The sequence below is a fragment of the Microtus pennsylvanicus genome, chromosome 7, assembly GCF_037038515.1.
Source record: "Microtus pennsylvanicus isolate mMicPen1 chromosome 7, mMicPen1.hap1, whole genome shotgun sequence".
Lineage (NCBI taxonomy): Eukaryota > Metazoa > Chordata > Mammalia > Rodentia > Cricetidae > Microtus > Microtus pennsylvanicus.
The window spans coordinates 24,605,544-24,631,334 of record NC_134585.1 but is presented as its reverse complement, the minus strand read 5'-3'; the positions used below and the strand labels follow the sequence as shown (position 1 = coordinate 24,631,334).

The window sequence follows — 25,791 nt, the reverse complement described above, 5'->3', positions numbered from 1 at the left end:
AACCAGCAGGCGACATAATAGACAACAAGGCCATTAATTTGCAAGAGAGTGGGGAGAAGGATCTCACTGGGTTTGGAGGGAGGAAAAGGGGAATGACGTAATTACATTATAATCTTAATTTTTTTTAAATTCTGTATTCCACCAAACTGGAACTCCTAAAGGAAATTAATGAATTTCTTGATTTACTACAACCCTACCAAGGTTAAATCAATATGAAACAAAAACAATTGAAACAGACCCCAAACCCCTAGTAAAATGGAAGCAGTAATTAAGAATCTCCCAAACAACAAAAAGAGTCCAGGACCAGATGGGTTCAGTGCAGAATTCTACCAGACCTTCAAAGAACTACCAGCAAATAGTAATTTTGCAAATTCTTCTGCAAAATAGAAATGGAAGGGACAGTTCTTATTTCTTGTCATGAAGCCACTACACCTTGATACCAAAAACTACACAAAGAACCAACAATAAAAGAAAATTATAGAGCAGTGTCTTTTGTGAAAACACATGCAAAATGTCTCAATAAGATACTTGCGGACTGAACTCAAGACAACATCAAAAAGAGTATCCACCATGATAAAGTTGGCTTCATCCCACAGATGCAGGGATGGTTCAACATATAGAAATCAATAAACTTAATCCACTACGTAAAAAACTGAAATATGAAAAAAAAATCGTCTCTTTGAATTTTGTCAAAGGCCCTTTTTGCATTTAAAGTCAATTCAGATTAAAAGTCCTGGAGAGTATAGAGATACAAGGATATATCCCAACATATAATAAAGGCAAGTCAATAGCCAGCATCATGCTGAGTGGAGAGAAACTCAAAGCATTTGCCAATCAGAAACAAGATAAGGTTGTTACTGTCTCCCCATCTAATCTAAGCTGGAGCAATAAGACAACTGAAGGAGATCAAGGGATACAGTAGGAAAGGAAGAATTCAGAGTATCCTTTTGCAGATGGTATGACTTTATATGTAAAAGACCCTAATGATTCTGCCAGGGGACTTTTACAGCTTCAGTAAAGTAGCAGGATACAAAATTAACATATAAACTTCAGTAGCCTTCCTGTATACAGATGACAAATACAATAAGGAAAGAAATCAGGGAAACCATACCTCTCACAGTAGCCTCGAAAAGATTTTGGGATTACTCCAACTTAGCTAAGAACTTTAAGATGTTGAAGGTAAAAACTAAAGACACCAAAAAATTAAAAGGTCTCCCATGTTTGTGATGCAAGATTAATATTGTAAAAATGACCATCCTACAAAAAAAGTAATCTACAGAGTCAGCAAGAGCTCCACCAAAATTCCAACACAAATTAGAAATTTCCAACAGAAATTAGAAAAACATTCTTCAGTAGGGGAATACAAAGTCAAAATCAAAAACAAAAAAAAACCCACAGGAGAGCTAAATCAGTCCTGAAGGGAAACAAAAGCAAAACTTCTGGAGGCGTCACCCTCTTAGATTTCAGGTTGTATTTCAGAGCTATAGTAATATATCGCATATAAATAAATCACACATGTTGATCAGTGGAATAAATTGAAGACCTAGACATAATTCTACATACCTACAGACACCTGATATTTTGGCAAAGAAGTCATAGATACACAGTGGAGAAAATGTACCATCTTCTACAAACATTGCAGGTGAAACTGGATGGTTTTGCATAGAGTAATGTTAGTGAGTCCACATTTATTAACTTGTATGAAAATCGACTCCATATGGGACAAGGACCCCAACCTAAGACCAGATACACTGAACCTGATGAAATACAAAGTGGGGAATAGGAATAGGCTTGAACTCATTGAACGGGAAAAGACTTTCTGAACGGAAACCAATAGCAGTCACTATGACTAACAGTTAAAAAATAGGACCCTATGGGGCTAAAAAGTTTCTGGACAACACAAAACACCATCATTTAAACAAAGAAGCAGCCTACAGAATAAGAAAAATTTACCAATTACACATCTGATAAAAGATTAGTGTAAAGAATATATAAAGAACTGAAACAAATTGAATATCAAGAAAACAACCCCCCAAAAAAGACTAAACAGAGAGTTCCCAAAGGTTAGACACAAACAGTTAAAGAAATAGTCAATATCCTCAGCCATCAGGGAAATTAAGATAAAAACACTTTGAGATTCTTGTTTTACCCCAGTCAGAATGGCAAGGTCAATAACAGGAAAAAAAAAAACAGTATATGCTCTTGTAGTTGAGGAGCAAGGGGAAAGTTTACCCATTGTTGGTGTGAATGCAAACTGAGACATCCACTATGGAAATCAGTGTGGAGGTTCTTCAGAAAGCTGAGAAGTGATCTGATCATTGCAAGATCCAGCTAGAAAACTTCTGGAAATATACCCAAAGGAGTCTACATCTTTTTATGGAGGTACATGGTCATCCAGGCTGATTGTTGCTCTATTCATAATAGCCTGAACTTGGACTCAGTCAATCAGCTGAACGAATGATGAAAATGCAGCACATTTACACAATGCAATGTTATTCAGCTGATAAGAAACGTACAATTATGAAATTTTCAGGAAAATGGATGGACATAGAAACAGTCATCCTGAGTAAGGTAACCTAAATCCAGTAAAAAAAAAACTTTGAGCCGGGCGGTGGTGGCGCACGCCTTTAATCCCAGCACTTGGGAGGCAGGGGCAGGCGGATCTCTGTGAGTTCGAGACCAGCCTGGTCTACAAGAGCTAGTTCCAGGACAGGCTCCAAAACCACAGAGAAACCCTGTCTCGAAAAACCAAAAAAATAAAAAAATAAAAAAATAAAAAAAAAAAACTTTGTATGTTATCTCTTGTGAATATTAGCTTGTAAGCTTTAGATGTGTGTGGTTTTGACACAAATATCACAAAGTATTTAAGTAGCTAGTAAGGGACCTAAGGGGAGGAATTCACCTTCCAAGAAGGGGAAATAGAGTAAGGATTTATTAAGAGATGAAAGGGAAATTAGAATAAAAGGATTAAATGGGGAGGGGGATGGTCACAATGTCATACCTCTAGCTATGGAGCTATTGGCAGTTAATAGCTGCCAGGAGAGGAAGAGTCTGTCTTCTTAAAGCTATGGTCCTTGGTAGGTTGACCATGATGCAGTGGAAAGCCACATATCAAAAGTATATGAGCAACATAATCTTGTGCTTGATGTTTTGTTTTTTCAAAATGGATACAAAATTAGGAGTTGAACCTGGGAGGAGTTAGAGAAGATGGACCAATATGATCAAAATACATTGTATGATGTCCTCCAAGAACTAATAAAAAAATGAGAAAATGAGTTGGTGAGATGGCTTAGCAGTTAAGAGCACTTGCTGCTCTTGCAGACGACCCGAGTTTGGTTCCCAGCACCCAGGTCAGGTGGCCCGCAGCTGCGTACAGCTTCATCTCCAGGGCAGCTGATGCCCTCTCCTGGCTTCTGAGAGCACCTCTATATATATGTGGCATATCCCTGCCCTCCCCCACACCTTTGAAGATCTGCTTTTTTAAAGGAGACAAACAAAGAAAATGCAGGAAGTTGAGAACCACCCCCAAATCTTCAGAGCCATAGCTAGCCAGCAGCTTCAGAAAATTCAGGGCATTTTAAAGCCCTCTAGCAGAGGAAGCGGCATAAGACAGTCTTTGTTCACTGCCCCATCTCAGCACATACAGCCCGAACAGACAAGGCAGGTACTCAGTCGGTATATCATCCCTTAGTCTCCTTGCCTTCGTGTGACTAACGGGTGAGCATCTCCAGGACACCAGACCAGGTGTGCCTCAAACCACCCACAATTTTATGAAGATGCTGGCTTCATTTTGCCTGTACCCTACTCTTTCCTCAGAGCTGCACACTGTGCCAAGAAATGCCAAGCCACTGAGAAAGCTAAGGGTCAGCGTAGCAGCCGTAGAAAGCCTTCCTTGCCTCCTGTAGCTTTGGGTGACACCGAGAAACTTTTGCAAGGAAACCCACGGCAGGCATCCCTACTTTCTTGTACAAACTCATGGTGGGAGCCACATATGAAAGATGGAACCCTGTAAACACATCATTCTCTAAGTGAGAACTTGGGCCAAGGGCTCAGAGGTAGAGAGGAGAATGCAGGGTGGCTGATGTTTAAGTAATGGCGTTCCTTCTCCGTTTTTTCATCTAGCTCAATGACTCTGCCAAGCAACTCATTGAGATGGACAAGCTGTGCCCTGCCGCTGCCGCCACTGCATGCAACCATGACGCCCTCCTGCCCTCCGACCCCAGCACATTAGCCAGCGTGGCCTCAGGTCCCACCCTAAGTAGCTCAGGGGCAGTCAGTGCCTTTCAACGACGTGTGGACAGCAAGAAGAATGCCAAGAAGCGCCACTCCTTCACTGCGCTCAGTGTGACCCACAAGTCCTCCCAGGCGGCCAGCCACAGGCACTCCATGGAAATAAGCGCTCCGGTGCTGATCAGCTCCAGCGACCCACGTGCTGCAGCCAGGATTGGGGAGCTGGCCCATCTGTCCTGCACCGTCCCCTCCCAGGTAATCCCCAGGGCCCAGAGCTCTGTCCGTGATTTCCAGGGGTCCTGTTCCACCTCCTGGATTCCTGAACTATCCTAAAGGAAGCAACACCAGAACGGCTGTGGGTGACTGGGGCCTCCCCTCGTGGCCAACCGCTTGGCATCAAGAGCCCTGTAAATATGTGCGTGTTGGCTCCTGGGTTGTGAGGTAATCGCCAGAGGTTCCAGGATACATCGCTGGAGTAGCATTCCGTTGTCTAGGAAACCCCTCACTCTCTGATACTCAGCATGCTTGCTCAGGGAGGAGTCTTGGGGGGGGGGACATTCTGAGGAGCACTATGAGCTGAGAACCAGAATTAGCTGCACGACTTAGTCCTTTCCTGCTGTTATTGCTATAGTTCCTTCTATTTCTAAATGTCACTTGTATTACATTTCCACTAGTCTGTTTGTAGACTTCAGTAGCCAAAGTAAGATGCATAAAGAACACAGAGTAATAACTACCTGCAACTCCGAGAAACCTGTCCACCTGAGAAAGTGTCTCCTTCATGAAGGCCAGGAAGGGAGGAGGAGGGTCCCTTGGGTGTCATTAAGTTTCCACTGAGACCGAGGAGAAGGGAATGTGCCTCCTGGAGGTGTGGGCCACCGTCCTCCCAGCTCAGCATACTCCAGGACAAGGCCCCTGTGCACAGTTAGAGTGGGGGAGGGCCAGCTCCTGCCCACTCCACACCTCCTTACCCCAAGGTCCATCTGCCGGCCCTGCTTTACTTTCTCTCCAGGGTCACCTCTGACCTCTGGGCGTTCTTCCAAGGAATGGTACCAGTATATAGGCTAGACTGAGGAAAAGAACCAATAAGTATCTGGCTTTATTTTCCAAAGTTCCAGTTGACTTGGCTAGATTTATATGGAGAATCATCCTTTAAAATGGGCTGGAGAGATGGCTCAGCAGTGAGATCACTCGCTGCTCTTGCGGAGGACCCAGGTTCAGTTCCCAACACCCACATGGCACTTCACAGTGATCTGTAGCTCCAGTTCCAGGGGATCCAGTGCCTTCTTCCGACCTCCATGGGCACCAGATGAACACATGATGCACATACATACATGCAGGCAAAACAGTAGAACACATAAAATGAAATAAAACATCATTTTCTTGAGGCAGAATTTCACTATGTAGCTCTGGCTGACCTGGAACTCACTATGTAGACTAGACTGACTTTGAACTTGCAGAGATCCACCTGCCTCTTCCTCCCATGTTAAAGACATGAGCCACCACAGTTGGCTTTCAATAGATCTTAACAAATAAAATTTAAACACCGAACTTCAGGAGAATTGTAGTTTTGGTAGCTGTGCTACATCAGCTCAAAACTGCAGCTGTACATCGTATGTGTTATATACATTTGCACACCTGTATATGCATGTCCACGCCACATACTTACAAACCTAACCCCCCACACACACACACACAAACGCCCCTGCACTTTTCCCAGCATAAACACCGATGTGGGTGTCATCGCAGGCAGAGACCATGATCTGCAGCGGACACCATGGTGTCTGTAGTGTTTGCTGACCATGGCTTACGTCCTCCTTGGCCCCACCCATTTTGCTCAGGAAACAAACAGTGCTTAGGCCTGGTTCTGGTTTGTTTTTTGATGCTGTGATCAACGCCGTGACAAAAGCAACGTGTGGAAAAGGTTTGTTTGGCTTCCGCTTCCGGGTCACAGCCCATTGTAGAGGGAAATCAGGGCAGAAGCACAAGCAGGAACTGATGGAGGAGTTATGAAGGAACTCTGCTTACTAACTTGTTCACTGGCTCTCTCTCCAGCTCATTCCCCAGTTTAGGCTCAGCCATCTTCTTATAGAGCCCAGGCCCAGCCACCTAGGGATGGTACTGCCCACAGAGGGCTAGGTCCTCCCACCTCAGTCATTAGTAAGACAATCTCTTATGGACATAGCCACAGGCAGTCTGATCAAGGTAATTTTCCACTAAGAATCCTCCTTCCCATGTGATTCTAGGTTGTGTCAGGTTGACAATAAAAAAATAAATTAATTGATTACAAAAACAGCACAGGGCTATCGGCACATTTATGATAAAAGAGGTGATGTTACCTGGCCTGACCCTTGGCCCACCCTCCTTCATTAAATAATCTCTTCAGGCTGTTGATAAGTGTTTGGTATTTTTAAGTTTCTATGAGGGCCATAGCAACTGGTAGCAGCCAGCTCTGCTCCCCAAACAATTGTGTGCCAACACTGACATCATGAGCAGAGAGGAAAGGACAACTTGCTGCTTCGGACTCTACAGTCTACACTAGGAAGCTCAGCTTTGACCCACAGCACCCGAGCTTCCCCCGCTCCACCCCTTGCAGCCCTGCATATCTGTTCAGACTGTAACTCAGGTCACCTTAGACTTGGTTCTTAGGTCCTGGGAGGATGGGGAAGGGAGAGGACAGGGTTATCAAATGGGATCCGCACTGAGTCACAGGTGTGTATCACCCTCTCCTGCCTCCAGGACATGGCCATGGGCTGTTAGGTTCAGCAGTTCTTTAGGATCATGGTTTCTTCCAAAAATGGGCATGGGTATTGATGCTGATGAAATCTGATCCGCCTCTGACCCCTGGACTGGAGTCCATAGGACAGGCCACATGGGCTTTCTGTTCTGGAAACAAGCAGTTAGCGAACGTCTTGTATATGAAGCAATGTAGTGCATAAAATTCAGCTTGCCCTTCCATGAGAGGACAGCGCCTGTCACTCCCAGCTCACCGTGAGTTCCGGGTCCATCTGATGGCTGTGGAGAGGGCGCAGCTGTGAAATGGCTAGCCTAGGACTCCAGAGCACAGGTTCAGACAGAAGCTCAGATGGCCGTCCTGCTCGTATCTGTACCCTGAAGAATTCTTTTTGACCTCAATAGATAGAGGTCAGAGGACTGCTGCCATGTGAATAATGGAGTCACGTGTCAGCTTCTGCTGGGGGCAGAAGTCTGTCAGCCAAACTATTGAGGTAGAAAGCTATTTAGGCTAACGCCACTATTAAAAGTCCAGATGCTTTCTTAGTGACTGCCATTTCGACTGGGGTGAGATGGAATCTTAATTCATCTTTCATTTGCATTTTGCTGATGGCTAGTGATGTTGCAAGTTTCCTTCGTATGTTTGTTGGCCATTTATATGGTACTTCATCTTTTCAAAACAGCTTGTTCGTCTCATTTTCCTATTTATTGAGTAGGTTATTTGATTTGTTGGAATTTGGTTATTTTTTTAGTTCTTTGTATATTCTAGCCCAGATATTAATCTTGTCAGATTTGTCATTGAAAAAGATTTCCACAAATGCTGGCAAGGATATGGAGAAAATAGAACTTTTATATATGACTGATGGAAATTTAAATTAGCCACTATGGAAGTCAGCATGGAGTCTCCAATAGTAGTAGTAGTAATAGTAATAATAATAATAATAATGATTGAAACAAAAACTGTCACATGATCCAGCTATCCCACTTCTGAGTATTTACCAGAATGTATGAGAGATTATTGAACATCCATGTTCATTTCTGCACTATTCATAGATAGACCTGGCTTATATGTTCATCAACAGATAAATGAAGACAGTGTGAGATATGTATATGTATATATATATATATATATATATATATATATATATAAAATGGAATTTTCTCTACAGGAATGAAATTACAGCCTTTGCGGGGAAAGAATGCAGCTGGAGAGAGTGGTATTAGCAAATTATGTCAGATTCAGATAATATTGCACATTTCATATCATTAGTAGATCCTAGGTTATATATATATGTATATTTATTATATGTGTACATATGTTGTACATATGACAGAAAAGTACAAGTGGACCCATAGGGATGGAAGGGACTAATAAGAAGGATGGGAAACAAAAGGGAAGACGGCAGCTACAGGGAGAACATGGTCAAAGTACATAATAGCCTTGCATGAAGATGTCCTTATGAGACCTGGTACTGCACATAACAAATACATAATTAAAAGACTTCCATATGGATAAGACTGGGAAATGATTAACTCTGTTTCATGCTCTGAGTAGTTCATCACTGGGTGACGATGTCACTGTGTGAACACAACAGAACACTTACGCAGACCAAGATGGACAGGACAGCCCCGGAGAGGGATGCTCTGCACAATCAAGGGATCTACAAATGGAGGTGGTAGCCATGCCTGTAATTCCAGCATGAGGAAAGCTGAAGCAGGAGACCCAGAGAGGCAGCCAGGGTTAGTGAGTTCAGGGCCATCCTCGCGTACGCGACGAGACCCAAAACACCTTTTAAAAGGGCTACCTAGAGAGGTGACTGAGTCAGTAAAACATTTGCCTTGCACTCTTTGGGATCTCAGTTTGGCTCCTCAGAGTCCACATAAAAAAGGACTACAGCAGTTTGTGATTATTACCCAAGCCGGGTGTAGGCAAAGATAGGTGGCCCTCTGGTGGCCCTACTTGGTGAAGTGCCAGGCCACTCAGAGACCCCCATCTGAAACAAAATGTGGACTATACCTGAGCACCAATGCTCCAGATTGCCCTCTGACCTTTATATGCATTTGCACACACGTGTGTCCCTGCACAAGCACAAACAAAACTACTAGAGATGGAGAAGAGGGAAGTGTACGGGAGGTAGGCAGTGAACGTGAGATTCGTGCAGCAACTGCAGGGTAACACAACACATGTTTTGTCATATATTATTTTTTGTAAATAAGGAATGCACTCAAAAGTAGTAATAAAAATTACTTAAAAGTAAATAGCGGGTGGGCAGGATGACTCGGCAGATAAAGATGCTTGCTGCCAAACCTGATAGCCCGAGCTTGCTCTCCAGAACCCACGTGGTAGAAGGAGAGAACCAACTCCCATAAGCTGTCCTATGACCTCCACATGTGAGACATGAATGTGCATACACATGAATATACACGTGTGCACATGCATGAGTGAAAATATTTTTTAAAATACACAAACCAACCACATAGTCATGGATTGTCATTGACAAGTGTTATGCGCCATGTGTGTGTGACTTATGTGCCATCCTTTCCCAACACCAGCACCACAGCAGACATGTCTGCACCAACGTCACCCCAAACAAGCCAGAAATGGATCTTACCATCATGTTATGGCCATTACAGTATCACTGGGCAATAGGAATTTTTCAATTCCATTATAATATCACGAGACCATAATTAAATATATGTTATATACATATATATTTTATATATATACATACATAAATGACTCTTAGGAACATAAGGAAACAGGAGCCTATTTCCCACTCAAACCTGGGAGTCTGGGCAGCTGAAGGCCTGACTCTCAGGCTCCTCCCAGGGCTAAATGGCTCATGACCTGCTTTAGTAAATCACAGGTTTAGTAGAAAGCTTCCACCCCCATTCATTTGTATTATGACTTCACAGAGGTGCCAGGTAGAACTCATAGGCTCCACAACATCTGGAGTATTATTAAGTCCTTTCTAGAAAACCTTTGCTGGCCCCTGTGCAGGGTGCTTTTTGGAATAAAAATATGGCAACAGTACTTGAGGACAGGGATCCAGAGTCTGCATGACACCCCTCTCCCTCCCACACTGATGTGTGAGCCTTTACATTGAACACAGAGGTTAGGAACTGAAGGTACGTCTATCCGCAGCAGGTGACGTGAGAACTGTCACTTGTGAACCATACGGTCATTTTTTTTTCTCTAATGGCCCTCCAGTGCTGCCTGTGTGCTTCTACCAGTTCTGTGGGACTAAGTGACAGCACTGTGGAAGCCCCCGGCAGGTCCCAGAGATGACCTTACAGGGCCCAGCTCCCATCCAGCCAGGGGCAAGTCCTTCAGTGAGTCCCACTCCCCCACCCCCACACTAGGGAGCCCAGCTGCCAACAGATAAGCAACCCCTGGAGATGGAAGAAATGTCCCTTAATATTGGTGTAACTGGGAAGGTGTTTGGAGATCTCCAGGGAGAATCAAAAGAACATTGCTCAAGCATCCTGTGTGCCTCAGAAGGAAACTGAACTCTGCCTGGAGTCTGAGCCTTATCTCTGCGGCTAGGTTGAGGGGCACAAGCTGGAGGAGGTACTGGGTAAGAGCTGACAACATTGCCCTGGGCCTGCTGCTGAGGGCGCCTCACCGTCGAATGCTTATCAGTCCTGCTGCCCCTGGCTCTCCACCCACCTGCAAAGCTCCAACTGCCTGAAAGGCTGAGAACGCGGCTTATTTTTAGAATTTTTAGAAAGTTATGAATTTAATTGCATGCCTTATAAGGAATTGTTTTTTTTAAACCTTCCAGTTGAACTTCAACAATGAGGACAAACAATCCCACAGCAATGATCTGGTCCAAGAAGAACTTCCTTCTGTAATTCTGGAAGTAGAGGGATATGGGCACTGGATGTGGGACTTGAGCTAGGCCTGGGAAAGAGGTGCCTGGAAGCAGGATCAGGTAGACTCATGTGCCTAGACTCTGAGGAAGGATCTGGAAGTGTTGCTGACTTGGAAACAGAACAGACAAGCCAGTACATGCACATGGAGATGGTATGTTCTAGAAAATGCCTAATAGAAATGCCTTTGGTTCTACGGATTCACAAATCCATCTGTCTAAGGCCACCTGGCAAAGTGGCTTTGGTCCAAAGGGATAAAAAGCTAACGGAAGAAGGCTGTGGATGAAGATCATCTATGCCTCTTTGTAATTTAAAAAAAAAATGCCCAGATCTATGTCAGTCCATTCAGAGTGAAAACCTCTAAAGCCACCGGTAGGTGGGAAATAGATTTCATAGCTTCCTCACGGACCTCTTTCCACCCATAGTATGCCGTGGGCACTACTTCCCCACAGGCCACCCTCAGCCTCAGCTGATCTTCAGCGGTATTGAAGGCATGCCCTGTAAGCTTCTGCACACCACTGTGGCTCACTGATCTGCCTTTCCCCATCAGCTGCGGGTAGACACTCCCAGCTCATCCTCTCACGATGGACTCCTAGAGCAGGCAAAAGGTCAGGCAGTAATTACTGTAGGCCGCGTGGGCAGAATGTCTCCACGTCAACTGATCGTCCTGGTATAGTATAGCTAATGCAGCCAGGGTGAACTCAATGGATAAACATGGGGCAGAGATACTGGGGTACCATCTGATTCATGGTCACACTGTGGCCCTGGCTGAGGTCATCAAGTCAGCAGCTTCATGTTTCTGCTGCAGCGGTCTCCAAACAAATCTGGCAAGCTTGTCAGAAGGGCTCGGCGGTGGGCAGTAGTAGAGGCATTGGCCTCCCCCTTCAGTGGTGAGCATGGGTGGAAGGTATAGGGTGTGGGGGTTTGGATGGTAGGTGTACCTCCATGGTCTTAGACCTTTGAATATTTATTCCCCAGTTTGGCACTGTTTTGGAAAGAGTTAGGCCATGGAACCTTGCTGGTGGAAGTACTCCATTGGGCATAGGTTTTGAGAACATAAAGGTTTGCACCATTTCTCATTCGCTCTTTCTGCCTCCTGTTTGTGGTTCAGGATGTGGGCCCTCAGCTTCTGCTTCAGCTGCCATCCCAGCTGGCTGCCATGGTTCTGTGTCATTGTTGTGATGAACTCATATCCCTTTGGAACCATAAGCCCCAGATAAGCCAGTTCTTCTATAAGTTGGCCTGGTCATGGTGTTTTATTGCAGCAATATAAAAGTAAAGGGCTCTGGGGTAAAAAAAAAATATCCATGCTTCCTTGGAGAGCCCTCCAATCTAGTTAGACTTCTGGCCTCTCTCCTACCTCTGGGCATCTAGCTATCTTTCTCTTCTGTCCTGTCTTGTCCTGTCCTGTCCTGTCCTGTCCATTCTGGTTATGTGCAGAACTAAGCAGAAGAACCAGGCCACAGATGCTTTATTCTAAGCTTTTCTCTTGGAAGCCAATTCACCAAGTGTACCACCGTGATGGCAAGTTTTGAATAAAACATGTTCATCTCATCGCCCCTTGGGGTGAGAACAATGTTTTCATGATGCATACTAAAAAAAAATGATAAGGTATTTCTTCTTGGGGTTCTTCATCTGTGGCAGAGTCTCAAAACAGCTTGGAACCCCAGCATTGCTGCCAACCTCATACCGATTTTTCTCTTATTATTCCCAGCGGTAAAACAACATGGCTTACTTGCTGTGCTTGCTTAAGAGACTATATTAAATTTCACTGAGGAATCTCTAGTGTTTGTAACAGTTGGATAGTTTAGGACTGAGCGATGGCAGTATTGCAGCCAGAAGCTGACACTGACTTGGTCCCAAAGGAAGCTGGAATTTCACAGTACAGGCCACTGTCACCAGCAGTGGCCCAGATCTTAGTTACTGGGATGTGCATCCACTCAGTCAGAAAGAGAAAAGTATGAGATCCAGGGCTATGTTTGGTTTCTGGCATTGCTTGGGTAGGCAAGGAGTCCTGTAACGCTGGCAGAACCACGCCAGCATGGGCGAGCCCTCTGGTCCACTTTTATACTGACACCATGATAAATCTCATGCAGTGAGAACATTCTCACTGGCCATGATACTCTTAGATGAACCTGCAGCTACGAGGCTGGTGCTAAATGCTCATGAGTTGTGTTTTATAATAGTAGCCCTAAAGCTATCGCTGGTTCTCTGTCCTGTGTGGGCAGTGGCTCCATGATGCAAGCTACGGATGTACCCATGTGGTCAGCCAGCTTTCTGGAGTGTGTGTGTGTGTGTGTGTGTGTGTGTGTGTGTGTGTGTGTGTGTGTGTGTGTGTGTGTGTCAGTCAGCACACTTGTGGAGGTCAGGGGCAACTTTTCAAGAGTAGTTCTTGCCTTCTGCCTTGTGTTTTGGAGGCAGTGGATCCTGTGACTTCTGCAGCTGTACTGTGTACTCTAGGTCGGCCATGAGCACTGGGCAATTCTCCTACCAGGTCCTTCATGTCCCCATAGGAGTGCTGGGATTACAGATGTATATTACCATCTCCGACTTTGTTATATGGGTACCAGGGATCCATACTCAGGGCATCCGGCTTGTGCAGTAAGTGCTTTTACTCACTGAGCCATCTCTCTGCCCCCACACTAGTTTTCTTTGTTATGACACGAGACTTTTCTTGGGAAGGGGTCAGTAGACACAGATGCCTGGTGAGCCAACCTGGGTATGGCTTTGGAGCTGGAACAGAGATTTCTACCAGGCAAACTTCAAGTCATTATAGACCATTCTGTTAGACCCATTGTCTTAGTTAGGTTTCTTTTGCTGTGAAGAGACACCATGACCACAGTAACCCTTATAAGGAAGAGTTGGTTGGGGTGGTTGGCTTACAGTTTCAGAGGTTCAGTCTATTATCATCATGGTGGGGAGCATGGCAGCGTGCGGACAGATATGGTGCTGGCTACATTTTGATCAGAATGTAACAGGAAATGGGCTGACAGTCACACTGAAGGAAACTTGAGCAAAAGAGACCTCAAAGCCCAACCCCCCAGTGACACACTTCCTCCAACAAGGCCACACCTACTCCAACAAAGCCATACCTCCTGATAATGTCATTCCCTATGAGATTATGGAAACCAGTTACATTCAAAGTACCACTGTAAGTGTTACAGCTCTGGAGAGAAAGGTATCCTGACCTTTGGAAGTCAGGCTATCCCTGTAAATGCTACAGCTCTGCTCTGCTCCACCAAAAGAGCCATTACAGCTCTGCTCTGCTAAGAGAGTTTTCCCACAGAGGGATAGCAGATCTGCTCTGCTCCTACAAAATCATTACTTTTCTGCTCAGCTCTGCTCAGGGAGTTACCGGGCAGAAATGTAGCGGTTCTGCTCCGCTCCGGCAAAAAAGCCATTACAGCTCTTCTCTGCTAGTTTCACGGCAGAGATATGGCCATTCTGCTTGGCTATGGCAAAAGTTGTTACTTCTCTGCTCTGCTCCACTCTGGAGAAAGAAGGTCTTCACCCAAGCCTCATTTATTGGGAAGGAGGAATCCAGGAGGGTGGCTGCTTCTGCCAGGGTGAAAAAAGGCAGCTCCCAACTGAACAGGTACAGGGCTTATATAGGGTTTCTTAGGGGCAGAATTTTTCTAGAGTGAAGTTTTTCAGGGTGGGAATTGGTCAGATCTCAATCCTTGAGCTTGGACAAGCTCAGAGATTGGCTGGATTTCATGCTCAGGAGTTGATTGGGTTTTGTGCTGATTTGGTCAGGACCAGGGTGTGTTTCTTTGACTCTGGTTTCAGGGCCAGGTTGTGCTTTCACTGGCCCTGTTTAACCTTTTGGCTCTGATTTCAGGACCAGTGAATTTGCTTTGGTCTCAGGGTCAGGGTATATTTCTTTGGCTGTGGTTTCAGGGTCAAGGTGTGTTTATTTGGCTGGCCCGTTTACCCTATAACCACAATTCATAGTCATAGTTTTTGTTTGTAACTAAAAACTTGGGAGAATTTCATACTCAAGTACTGTATTTAAATCATTTCGTTCCCCTCCTCTTCCTCTCCAACTCCTTTCCTGTTCTCCCAACTCCCTTTCAAAATCATGCCCACTTCTTCTATAATTACTATTATTATTTACGTATGTATACAGATATATATGTGTAGATATATTTGTGTATACAACCTTACTGAGTTCATTTAGTATTGCTCGTGTGCATATGTTTAGGGATGACCACTTGGGACTGCATAACCTATCAGTGGGCTCATCCCAGGAGAAAATCAATTCTCCTGCCCCCTGCAGCCATTAATGGCCCATAACTCTTCATCTAGGGGTGGAACCTTGTGAAACTTACCCTATCTGTGCTGACATGTTAACTATTGTCAGCAAGTTCTTGTTTAGGCAGCTATGTTGTTGAGATGTTATGGGGACAGCATTCCTATCATGTCTAGAAGACACTTTGATAGCAGCCAGCCTGATCCCTGGGCTCTTAAAATTTTTTCTGCTCCCCCTTCTCCAGTTTTCCCTGAGCCTTAATGCAAAGGGGTTACATTGTATCTATATCAATTGGGGCTAGGAACCCCACAAACACTTATTCCCTATATTTTGATCAGTTGTGGATATCTGAAAAAAATATATCTGCTGGGAGGGTGAGCGCTACACTTGCCTGTTGGCATAGGAATAAGTATATAGAAGACAGTAAGACACTATCTCCTCTAGGGCCAGTGACATCACCCGCAATGGGTAGGTGGCTAGGCTTTCAGTACCAGGCATGGATTTCCTCCTGCTCCCAAGATAAAAGTGCCGTGATTGCACCATCGGGGATATCTTGCCGTGCTGGTCATTGTTGTGGTTCATAGGTTTTAGAGCTGGGGAGGACTATTGATGTTTTTTCCCCCCAGGCAGCTTGCATAGCACCTTCCAAAAACAGGAAAGCTAGCCCTCAGGGAGGAGGCTCTGAGTACTATATCCAAAGTGTGTGGTGTCTGAAGCAATAGGATCTTACCTTCAAGATCTAGGAGGCCACCAAGGGCAGCAGCAATGGCCTTTATTGCTTTGGGAGTCTCTTGGATTCAAATGACCAACGGATTGAATGGAGGTTTTGTTAGATAGCCTTTGGCTCTTAGGGGGAACATTACCACCCCATATGACAGAACTCCATTTAAGGAAGCTGTAAAACAGTGTTTCCCTGTGTCTTCCCATTAGTGATAATTACTTTTCCTTCCTTCTGCTCCCTCTGCATTACCCCCTCCCTGATCCCCAGGTAGGCCCCCTGCAGGTCCCCTGCAATCCCCCTTCCCACATCACAGCACCTGGGTCCTATGGCGCCACATCACCCGAGATCCCTTTGTGCTCTACTGGCTTCTGTGAATCCTTCAGGCTGTATATGCAACCCGGAAGATGTGGAGCTATGATTCCCATGCTGTGAGTGAGCAGAACTGGCCCTGTGAAGATGACCATACTATCAGAAGTGATTTACAGATTCAGTGCGATTTCCAATTAAAAAAAAAAAAATCTCTGACATTCTTCACAAAAATAGAAAACCTGTATCTGTCACCCTGCATAAAAATCAACTCCAAAGGGATTGAAGGCCTCAGTGTGAAACCTGGAACATGGAAACTGCCAGAAGAAAAAAAAATGCTGTACTCTACAAGACATAGGTACAGCAAAGGGCTCTCTGAGCAGGATTCCGCTCACTCTGGATTAAGGCCCGCACTTGACAAATGGGAACTCTGTAAGTCAAAAAGTTTCTGTACAGCAAAGGAAATAGGATTATAGAGGAAGGCCACAGAGTGGGAGTGAATCTTTGCTGAATCAGAAAAATAACCCAGTGAAAACCATGGGCTGTGAATATCAACAGAAAGTCTCAAAGGGGAAAAATAAAATTGACTGAGAATTTTTTTTTTTTAAGTACTCAATCTCCTTAGCGCTCAGGAAGGGCAAGTTAAAACTACTTTGAAATTTCATCTTACCCCGGTCAAACTGGCTCAGATTAAGAAAGCAGCTAACAAACTCTGATGATGATACGGGAAATGGGGACTCTCAGTCACTGTCCTAGACGGCCGACTGCTATAGCCACTCTGGAAGTCAGTGGAGAAGTTCTCAGAAAACTAAAGCTAGACCTGCGGTATGACCCACCTCTGCCACTCCTCCACAGGGATCCAAAGAATTTGACGACGCACAGAAGCCCTGCTCAGCCATGGCCTTTGCCACTCTGTGCACAACAGCCAGGAAATAGACACAGTGTAAATATCTTTCCCCTGATAAAAATGTAGTCCATACGCAATGGAATCCTATCCAGCTGTGAAGAAAGATGAACTTGCAGGTTAATGGATGGAACTGGAAAATACACTGAACGAGTTAACCCAGGCTCAGCAAGACAAATGTCATGTGTTCTCTATTATTTGTGGATACACAATCCCGATTTCCATTCAAGGCAACCAGGGCCCCTCTGCCTTTCTTATTTTTATTATTTCCCTGTTTCTGAAATTAGTTGATTAAAAAAATCTAATCAGAAGCAAGAACTAGTGGCACATTCCTGTAATCCCGGCTACTCAGGAGGCTGAGGCAGGAGGATCTCAAGTTCAAGGCCTGCTTGGGATACAGGGTGAGCTCAAGGCCATCCTGGGCTACTTAGACACTCTCTCAAATAAGTAAGAAGACAGCTGGGCATGTACTCGGCGTTAGAATGGTTGCTTAGCCTGCACAAGGTTTCCATCAACATTCCAATATATATATATATATATATATATATATATATATATATATATATTCAACATTTGTATATAAAGAAAGGCAGAGAGGCTGCTCACAGTCAGGTGGAAGCCCTGGGAGCTAGAGAATTAGACCATCTCTTGCCCTACAGTGGCACTCGGGTTTATCTCATTCCTCACAGTACCGCTCTGTTACAGACGCATTGAAACGATCCCCAGAGAAGAATGGTTAGGGATGTGGAGATGCATTTGGATAGTACCTGTTACTAGAGGCTGGGCCCGATGCCTGGAACCCTGTGCACTACTCAGGCCTGTGAGTTTCTTATCAGCTCTGCAAGGCTTCGGTGCCTGCCATATGCTTTTTGCCAGCGTCAGAAGAGGCCGGCTGCCCACCGGGGATCCGCACCCGGCTCATTCGTCTCTCTCAGCTGATATGCTCTAAACGGACATGTTCGTGAAGTCTCCAGAAAGCCACAGCCCCCATCTTCCTGCCCCAGGAGGTTTGCTCCTCTTGTGATTTCCGTGGTGACAGAGATGAAGATGTGACCCCGAAGTGGATGGGCAGGACCCATCCGAAAACCACAAAGCTTAGCAACCTTCCTTTGCCAGGTTAGTTTTTGTCCCCGAGGGCAGTGCTCGCTCTGGTGTTGCTGCCACCTGGCGGGAACTCTGCTGCTCCCACTCTGGATGCCATTGCATGGCAGTGCCACGCTGTGAGCCACACTCCGCCACCGCCGAGCATGAGCCACACTCCGCCACCGCCAAGCATGAGCCACACTCCGCCGAGCATGAGCCACACTCCATGGAGCATGAGCCACACTCCGCCGAGCATGAGCTATACATCTTCCAAACTGGGGAAGGACCGTCTTAGTTTCTTTTCCGGTTGCTGGGATCAAATCTGACAAAAGCAACAAAAAAAGGGATTGTTCTGGTTTAGAGTCCCTCGAGGACACACTTCTTCGTGGGGGGTTAGCAATGATAGCAGCAAGAAAGGCATGCAGGCAGGAGCAGCAGTCAAGAAGCAGCGTGAATAGGAAGTGGTGCCAGACGATGAGGCCTCAAGGCCCTCCGCCAGTGACCCATTTCCTTAGCAAGGATCTACCCTCTAAAGGTTCCACAACCTTGCAAAACTGTGCCGCCAGCAGGGGACCCGGTATTCAAACACACAAGTCTGTGGGGGATATTTCTCATTCAAGCCACAGCAGATACCTCTGTGAGTACAACCTGTATTGCAGTTCTAAGAAACACAGACCTGAGAAATCTCACGTGTTTGTTTTGTAGCATTTGTTGGCCAGCTTTCCAGGAAAACCATCAGCAATTACTCCCTGGAGCTGAGATGGCAATGCCCTCCCCCTCTAAGACCTCTAAATAGGCCTGAGATTCTGTCAGCCCCAGAGTTCTTGGGAATTCTCAGCCCATCCTCCTAAGCCTCCTGATATATGTTCTATGGGGCACTGGATATTTGGGTTCCCTGGAGGATCTGTGGATGTCTGCAAGCCTTCATATCACCCCGTGCATAACAAGTACCAGCATTGCCTGTACTCAGCTAAGCCTTCCCCTTTGCTCAGGAGATGGAATTCTGCCTTCGCTGTCTCCTGGCCAAACACATTATGCCTTTCTATTTAATTATGGCTTGAATGGCTTCAAGACCATTGGAGACAGTTCAACCCATTATGCCTTCATATATGTCTGAACAGAAGGACCAAAGTGGTGTTTAGGGGATTTGCAGACAACAGCGACCTCTAAGGGTTGAAATTTCCTTGCCTCCCAAAACCTTAACAGGGAGACACTTGGAAGGCACAGCCTTGAGATGGAACCCACACCCTGCATAAAGGGACCCGTGGAGTCTTGAGACTCCAGATGCAGAGGCTCTGGAGAGGGACATGCTATGCTTTGTTGTTCGTGGTCCTCCTTCTGTCTCTTGACTGTCACTACAAGTTAATGTTCGACTTCTCAGAATGACACTTCTCTTTCTTTCTTTTCTTTTCTTTCATTTTTATTAAATCCTTCTCATTTTAATTGTTTGGATAGGAATGTGCTATACATTTTCCCCCAATCCTTTTTTACCCTCCCCTCTCCTCTTCTGCCCTCCCCACTGCCCTCCACGCTCCCAATTTACTCAGGAGATCTTGTCTTTTTCTACTTCCCATGTAGATTAGATCCATGTATGTCTCTCTCAGGGTCCTCTTTGTTACCTAGGTTCTCTGGGGTTGTGGCCTGTAGGCTGATTCTCCTTTGCTTTATGTCTATCTTATGAATGAGTACATATTGTATTTGTCTTTCTGGGTCTGGGTTACCTCACTTGGGATGGCTTCTTCTAGTTCCATCCATTTGTCTGCAAATTTCAAGGTGTCATTGTTTTTTTATCACTGAGTAATAAATACTCCATTGTGTAAATGTACCACATTTTCTTTATCCACTCTTCGGTTGAGGGGCATCTAGGTTGTTTCCAGGTTCTGGCTTTTATGAATAACGCTGTTATGAACATAGTTGAGTCCTTGTGGTGGGAGTGAGCATCCTTTGGGTATATGCCCAAGGGTGTTATTGCTGGGTCTTGAGGTAGACTGATTTCTAATTTTCTGAGAAACTGTGCAATGGCACTTTTGAGCAAATTTTGCAGTTGGAAAAAAGAGTTCCTGAAAAGAAGTTGTGTCTGCCAAAGCTGACCAATTAAAACTTCAGGATCGGTGGCCAGTTTGGAGTGTTGCAGGTCCAGAGCCTGATTACAGTTTCTTTTGGACTCTTTTTAGCTTAGCTAAAGAGCCTTCCCTTGCCCACCTCAATGTCAGACCTAACATCATGGTAAACAGATAAAAACCTTTGGAACGCATTAACTCAGCAAACCTCTGTTCTCCAGCAAAGGATCCAGTGTGTTACCAGGGCGCTCAGGGCCAATGGCTGAGCTTTTCTGCTGTACAGTAACACCCTACTCAATGTCTCCAAAGAATCTGCAAAGTGTCTGGATTTATGACTTTTCCTTTGTTCTATTACTATCAGAACTTCATGAAACTGCTTCCACATGGAACACGGTACTCAGGGAGACCTAAATCTATGTTCCCAGTTCATGGCCACCTAAATTTGCTTCCAGAATGCTTTGTCTGGATTTTCACTTTGCACACAACACACACTAATGATTAATTCAGGTTTTAAAGACAAAGCCAGACAGCTCCGTCCCACACTGTCTTCCCCTATGTTGACCTAGGTACGATTCTCAGAAGGGGCTCTTGAAAGATGCCCTGGGACAGGTGTTTTGGGCCACAGCCTCCCTCCAGTGGGCCATAACAATCTGATTAACAGCCAGGGAAGGGAAGCCTGACAAGGGGGAAGGTAGGTGCTTTGACACCATGGGAATACGCATGGCTGCCGGTGTCCACTGACCCACTTTCTCTCCTTCTTAGGTGGAACCCTCCTTCTGCTCACTCCCGTGTCCTCTTGTCTCTTTGCAGGACTCCTCTTCAGCTGGACCTGTCCCCACAGCCATCCCACGAGCTGCCGCGGTGGCTGGAGAACAGAGCATGTCTCCCAAAGCCCAGCTGCCCCTCAACGTGTGAGCTGCCCCTCATGTCTGTCGGCATTCTCTGCACACTGGCATTTACACAAGTGGTTTCTAGTGGGTTTTTCAGTTAGTTACTGGCTGTGCTGTGGAGTTACACATGCATGCTAATGTTGCTGCTCAAAACAAGAGGGTGAAAACAAAATCCAAAGTGGTCCCTAGGACGGTTAGGAGAAGCGGGTGGGAAATGATCATTATTTGATGGGTCTCAGAGGTCACTGGGGAAAGAAAGGCTGTGGCGAGGTCAGGAGGCATCTTCGGAAGCGTGGGCAACAGCTTGATACTGCCTGCTGAGAAATGCCACCTCGAGGCAGGCCAGCTGCGTAACAACCCCAAATATAATCACATGAATCACTGCTAGGAAATGAGGTGTTTATCTTGTTGAGGAAATTTTCTCTGGTAAATTACAGCATTTAAACGATACGTGGAATTCTAAAACTCCCATTTAAATAGCCTTCCCAAGAATTAGATAGCTTCTGTATTTGGCAATGAGCTCAGCCTCTTGAATGGACGCTTTAAGGTGGAGTGGATAGATGTGGCAGACAGACAGACAGACAGACAGACAGACAGACAGACAGTTACATCAGTCCAGGCAAGCCAGTGGGGCAGTCGGAATCTGTGTGATACAGAATATAATGTATTGTGGGAAAGCTTCTACAACCACCTTGACCATCCAGTTGGACTTGGGCCTTGCTCATTCTGCCCAGTCCAGATGTTAGACTCAGGCATGGATAAGAAAGTTCTGAACCTTCATGCTTACCCAACTTAATAAAAGAAATCTGAAATGTATTCACTTTTCTCCTGGCTTCCCAAGGAAACCAAATTAATAAACTATATCCCAGATTAGCCTTCAGGTTAAAATTCACATTTTCAGCAGAACTAGATATCAAGGACAATTAGCCCTGCCATTTGTAAATTCAACTATCCTTTAATTCAACTACTCATGGATAGAAAATATTCAATAAGAAACTCCACAAAGTTCCTCAAAGCCAAACTAGTGGGGGTTTTTTCATGCCACCTGTATAAAGTGATGTGCAGATTTTGTATTCAGTATCATACCACTGAGATAAAGGATACAGAAGAATGGCATGCATTATAAACAAGTGTCGGGCTGTTCTTTATTTGGAACGTGAGCATCTATGGATTTGGGTGCACGGGGGGGGGGGGGATCCTGTGGATGCTGACTGGGTCTGACCATGGTCCTGGTCTGCTCCTTTGGTTTCATTATCATCAGAGGCCATGAAAAGCAAGTGAGAAGGCTAGATGAAGAGCTGGATACTGGATACCAACCCCAGGGAAGAAGGCCCCTGTCTACAGGAGATGGCCTAGTGCCATTCCCAAATGAGAGGCTGGGTACAAACTAGGTTCAGTTTTGTGTCCTCAGTTGAATGCCTACTACACTCAGGCTCTCGTAACTACCCGCATTTCCTTGTAAATCAGGACATCATGTTCCTGGGTATGGAAGACTCCAATTCTTACATGTCAGGCGAGCTACCAGAAAAGATGTCTGTGTCTTTAAGACCTGGGAGTTAGGAGTCATCTAGCTACATTCTTGGGGTCTCGGCTGTAGACACTAAACACAAAGGGCCCTCTTTCTCCATAGCCCCCTCTACCACAGAGACAAGGTCACTAGGACCTGTAACATGGCCTTTTCCCATTCCCTACCTCACCCCCAAGTCATGTTGCCACTATTTAGCTTGAGGGAGACATACTTAACAGATAATACCTGGCAGTAACAAAGACTAGGGTAGGGGTGAGTCAGCAGGTAACACAGTGATGGTCTTGGGTAGGGGTGAGTCAGCAGGTAACACAGTGATGGTCTTGGGTAGGGGTGAGTCAGCAGGTAACACAGTGATGGTCTTATGTAGAGGTGAGTCAACAGGTGCACAGTGATGGTCTTGGGTAGGGGTGAGTCAGCAGGTAACACAGTGATGGTCATGGGTAGGGGTGACTCAGCAGGTAACACAGTGATGGTCTTGGGTAGGGGTGAGTCAGCAGGTAGCACAGTGATGATCTTGGGTAGGGGTGACTCAGCAGGTAACACAGTGATTGTCTTATGTAGAGGTGAGTCAGCAGGTAACACAGTGATGGTCTTGGGTAGGAGTGAGTCAGCAGGTAGCACAGTGATGATCTTGGGTAGGGGTGAGTCAGCAGGTAACACAGTGATGGTCTTGGGTAGGGGTGAGTCAGCAGGTAGCACAGTGATGGTCTTGGGTAGGAGTGAGTCAGCAGGTAGCACAGTGATGATCTTGGGTAGGGGTGAGTGAGCAGGTAACACAGTGATGGTCTTGGGTAGGGGTGAGTCAGCAGGTAACACAGTGATGGTCTTGGGTAGGGGTGAGTCAGCAGGTAACACAGTGATGGTCTTGGGTAGGAGTGAGTCAGCAGGTAACACAGTGATGGTCTTGGGTAGGGGTGAGTCAGCAGGTAACACAGTGATGATCTTGGGTAGGGGTGAGTCAGCAGGTAACACAGTGAAGGCCTGAGTAGTAGATGAACTGGGACCCTCTAAGAGGCCAGAGAAAACTTAAGAGTATGCATCCGTGGCTGCCCACTGAGCATCCAAGACATGCTTAGAAATCCCACTCATGTTGTAGCAATATACATGGTCCAGTTTGAAAACCTGGTGGTTAAAATTCTAGCTTTTATGTTACTGACTAGAAGGTGAATTTATCGAGCAGGTGTGTAGCCTGCCACCAGTCCCTTCTCTCTGGAACACTTACTTCCTTGATTGACGGCGCTTCCTGTAACAGTAACTGTAAGTCGTGTTCAGAATCCTCAATGTAAACATGAGATGATTTATATTTACAAAAACAACTGCAGCAGCAGTACACCAAGTGTGTTCAGGGTTTTATGACCTTGGCAGTCCAGACAAGGTCCCAGATGAAGACAGTGTGTAGATCAGTGATCAGTGATGGACTAGCTCCATCATACACTGTTGCCTTCACTCTTCCTAGGGAGATAGGAATACGCATCCATGCACTCTAGATAGGGCAATCAACAGACCAACGGAACAATCTCACCCAGATCTGGATTAGTGAACAAATAGTTTATCGGGTTTATAGGAGCATGAGTGAGGGGTTATTTATAGAAGAGAGGTGTAGATTGCCCCCAGAGAACTGCACCATCCAGTAGGAACGATAACCTCCCAAAAACTGCTTGAGTGGGCCTCTCTTTCAGTTAACTTTCTACCTCCTATATATTCTGGTATACTGGTTCTCAACCTGAGGGTCACAACCCCTTTGGGGGTCAAATGACCCTTTCACAGATCACTATCAGATGCCCTGTATATCAGATATTTACATTAGAGTTCCTAACAGTAGCAAAGTTACAATTATAATGTAACAACAAAATAATTTTATGGTTGGGGGTCACCACAACATGAGGAACTGTGTTAAAGGGTCACCGTGTTAGGAAGGTTGGGAACCACTGGTTTAGCCCCTCCTCAGACCATATCCTCTGGTGTAGAATTACATACAGCTAATGGGTACAGGAGGGAGGGAGTGGCTGGACCTTAGTATAGGGTCTAATGACCTTCTCACCCCCTCCTTCTTTAAGGGGCTGTGTTTTACTTAAGGTTTCTAATGCTGTAGAGCAGACACCATGACCACAGCAATTCACATAAAGAAAACAATTCATTGGTGTGGCTCACTTACAGTCTGAAGTTCAAGCCATTATCATTATGGTGGGGAGCATGGCAGCATTCAGGTGGACATGATGCTGGCTACATCTTGGTCAGAAGGCAACAGGAAGTCGAAGCTTAAGCAAAAGAGACCTCAAAGCCCGCCCCTACAGTGACAGATATCCTTCAACCAGTCCACACCTCCCAACAGTGCCGCTCCCTGTGAGTTTATCTGGGCCAATTCCATTCAAACTACCACAGGCTGTCAACAGGCTCAGTTTTACAAAGCTTTCCTGCAGGGGCCAGCTGCTATGATTGATGGTAGTGACCACATTATGTCTGGAGGATGGGGTTTCACGACAGACTCTCATCCATAGTCCCTGTGTGTCTTAAAAATCCTGCTGCTGACAGAGCCAGGCCAGTGATTGATGGCAGGTCGCTGCCTTTATAGAAAAGTCCCACATTGGGTTTCTCAGGACCTGGCACACAAGAAGGCTCTCAGTTCGCAGGCACACTGCGTGACACCGTGCTCCTCTGAGACAGTGACTCACGCCATGCTTTTCCGCTCCTTTTTCTGTTCCGTAATTCTGACTCTTGAGCTCAAGTGCCTTCATTTGGCCAATCTGCTAGCCATGATGCCAGAGGCCCATGAATGTTAGGGTCCTGAGGCCATGCCTTCTGAAGGGTCCGAAAAGTGATGGGACCACATGTGAACAGGGTACCCCTAAATACAAGAGAAGTAGATCTGGCCTCAGTTTCCCCATGGACATCTTCGAGTCAGATTGTAAAGGAGGCCAAGAGAGCAGACAGGGACCAGTGAGTGACTAAGCAGCACTGACTGGAAAGAGAACGGGAGAAAGACAACAGAGCCACTGAGACATCTCATCCAGCAGCCCAGAGGGAGGCAGCTCATCTGAGCAGCGCTGCAGGCCATGGACTGGAGAGGACAGCACAGCAGAGGCTTCAGATTCGTAAACCCATCTGTGATGTGATTCATCTGGGTGAGGGGGTATCTGCCTCCTCCAGAACCAGCTTTTGCCAGGCCATGCAAAGGACAGTCCTAACTCCTAGGAGAGCACCATCCATACAGAGA

At 45.7% G+C, this 25,791-nt stretch overlaps 1 protein-coding gene across 1 annotated transcript in view; it reads left to right on the top strand.

Annotated features, from left to right (window-relative positions):
• Sh3rf3 (SH3 domain containing ring finger 3) overlaps positions 1-25,791 on the top strand; it is a 264,667-nt gene that overhangs the window by 187,056 nt on the left and 51,820 nt on the right. Inside the window, exons 4-5 of the mRNA XM_075980221.1 lie at positions 4,123-4,485; positions 20,970-21,070. Coding sequence (XP_075836336.1) covers positions 4,123-4,485; positions 20,970-21,070 — 464 coding nt within the window. The remainder of the gene's footprint in view (positions 1-4,122; positions 4,486-20,969; positions 21,071-25,791) is intronic.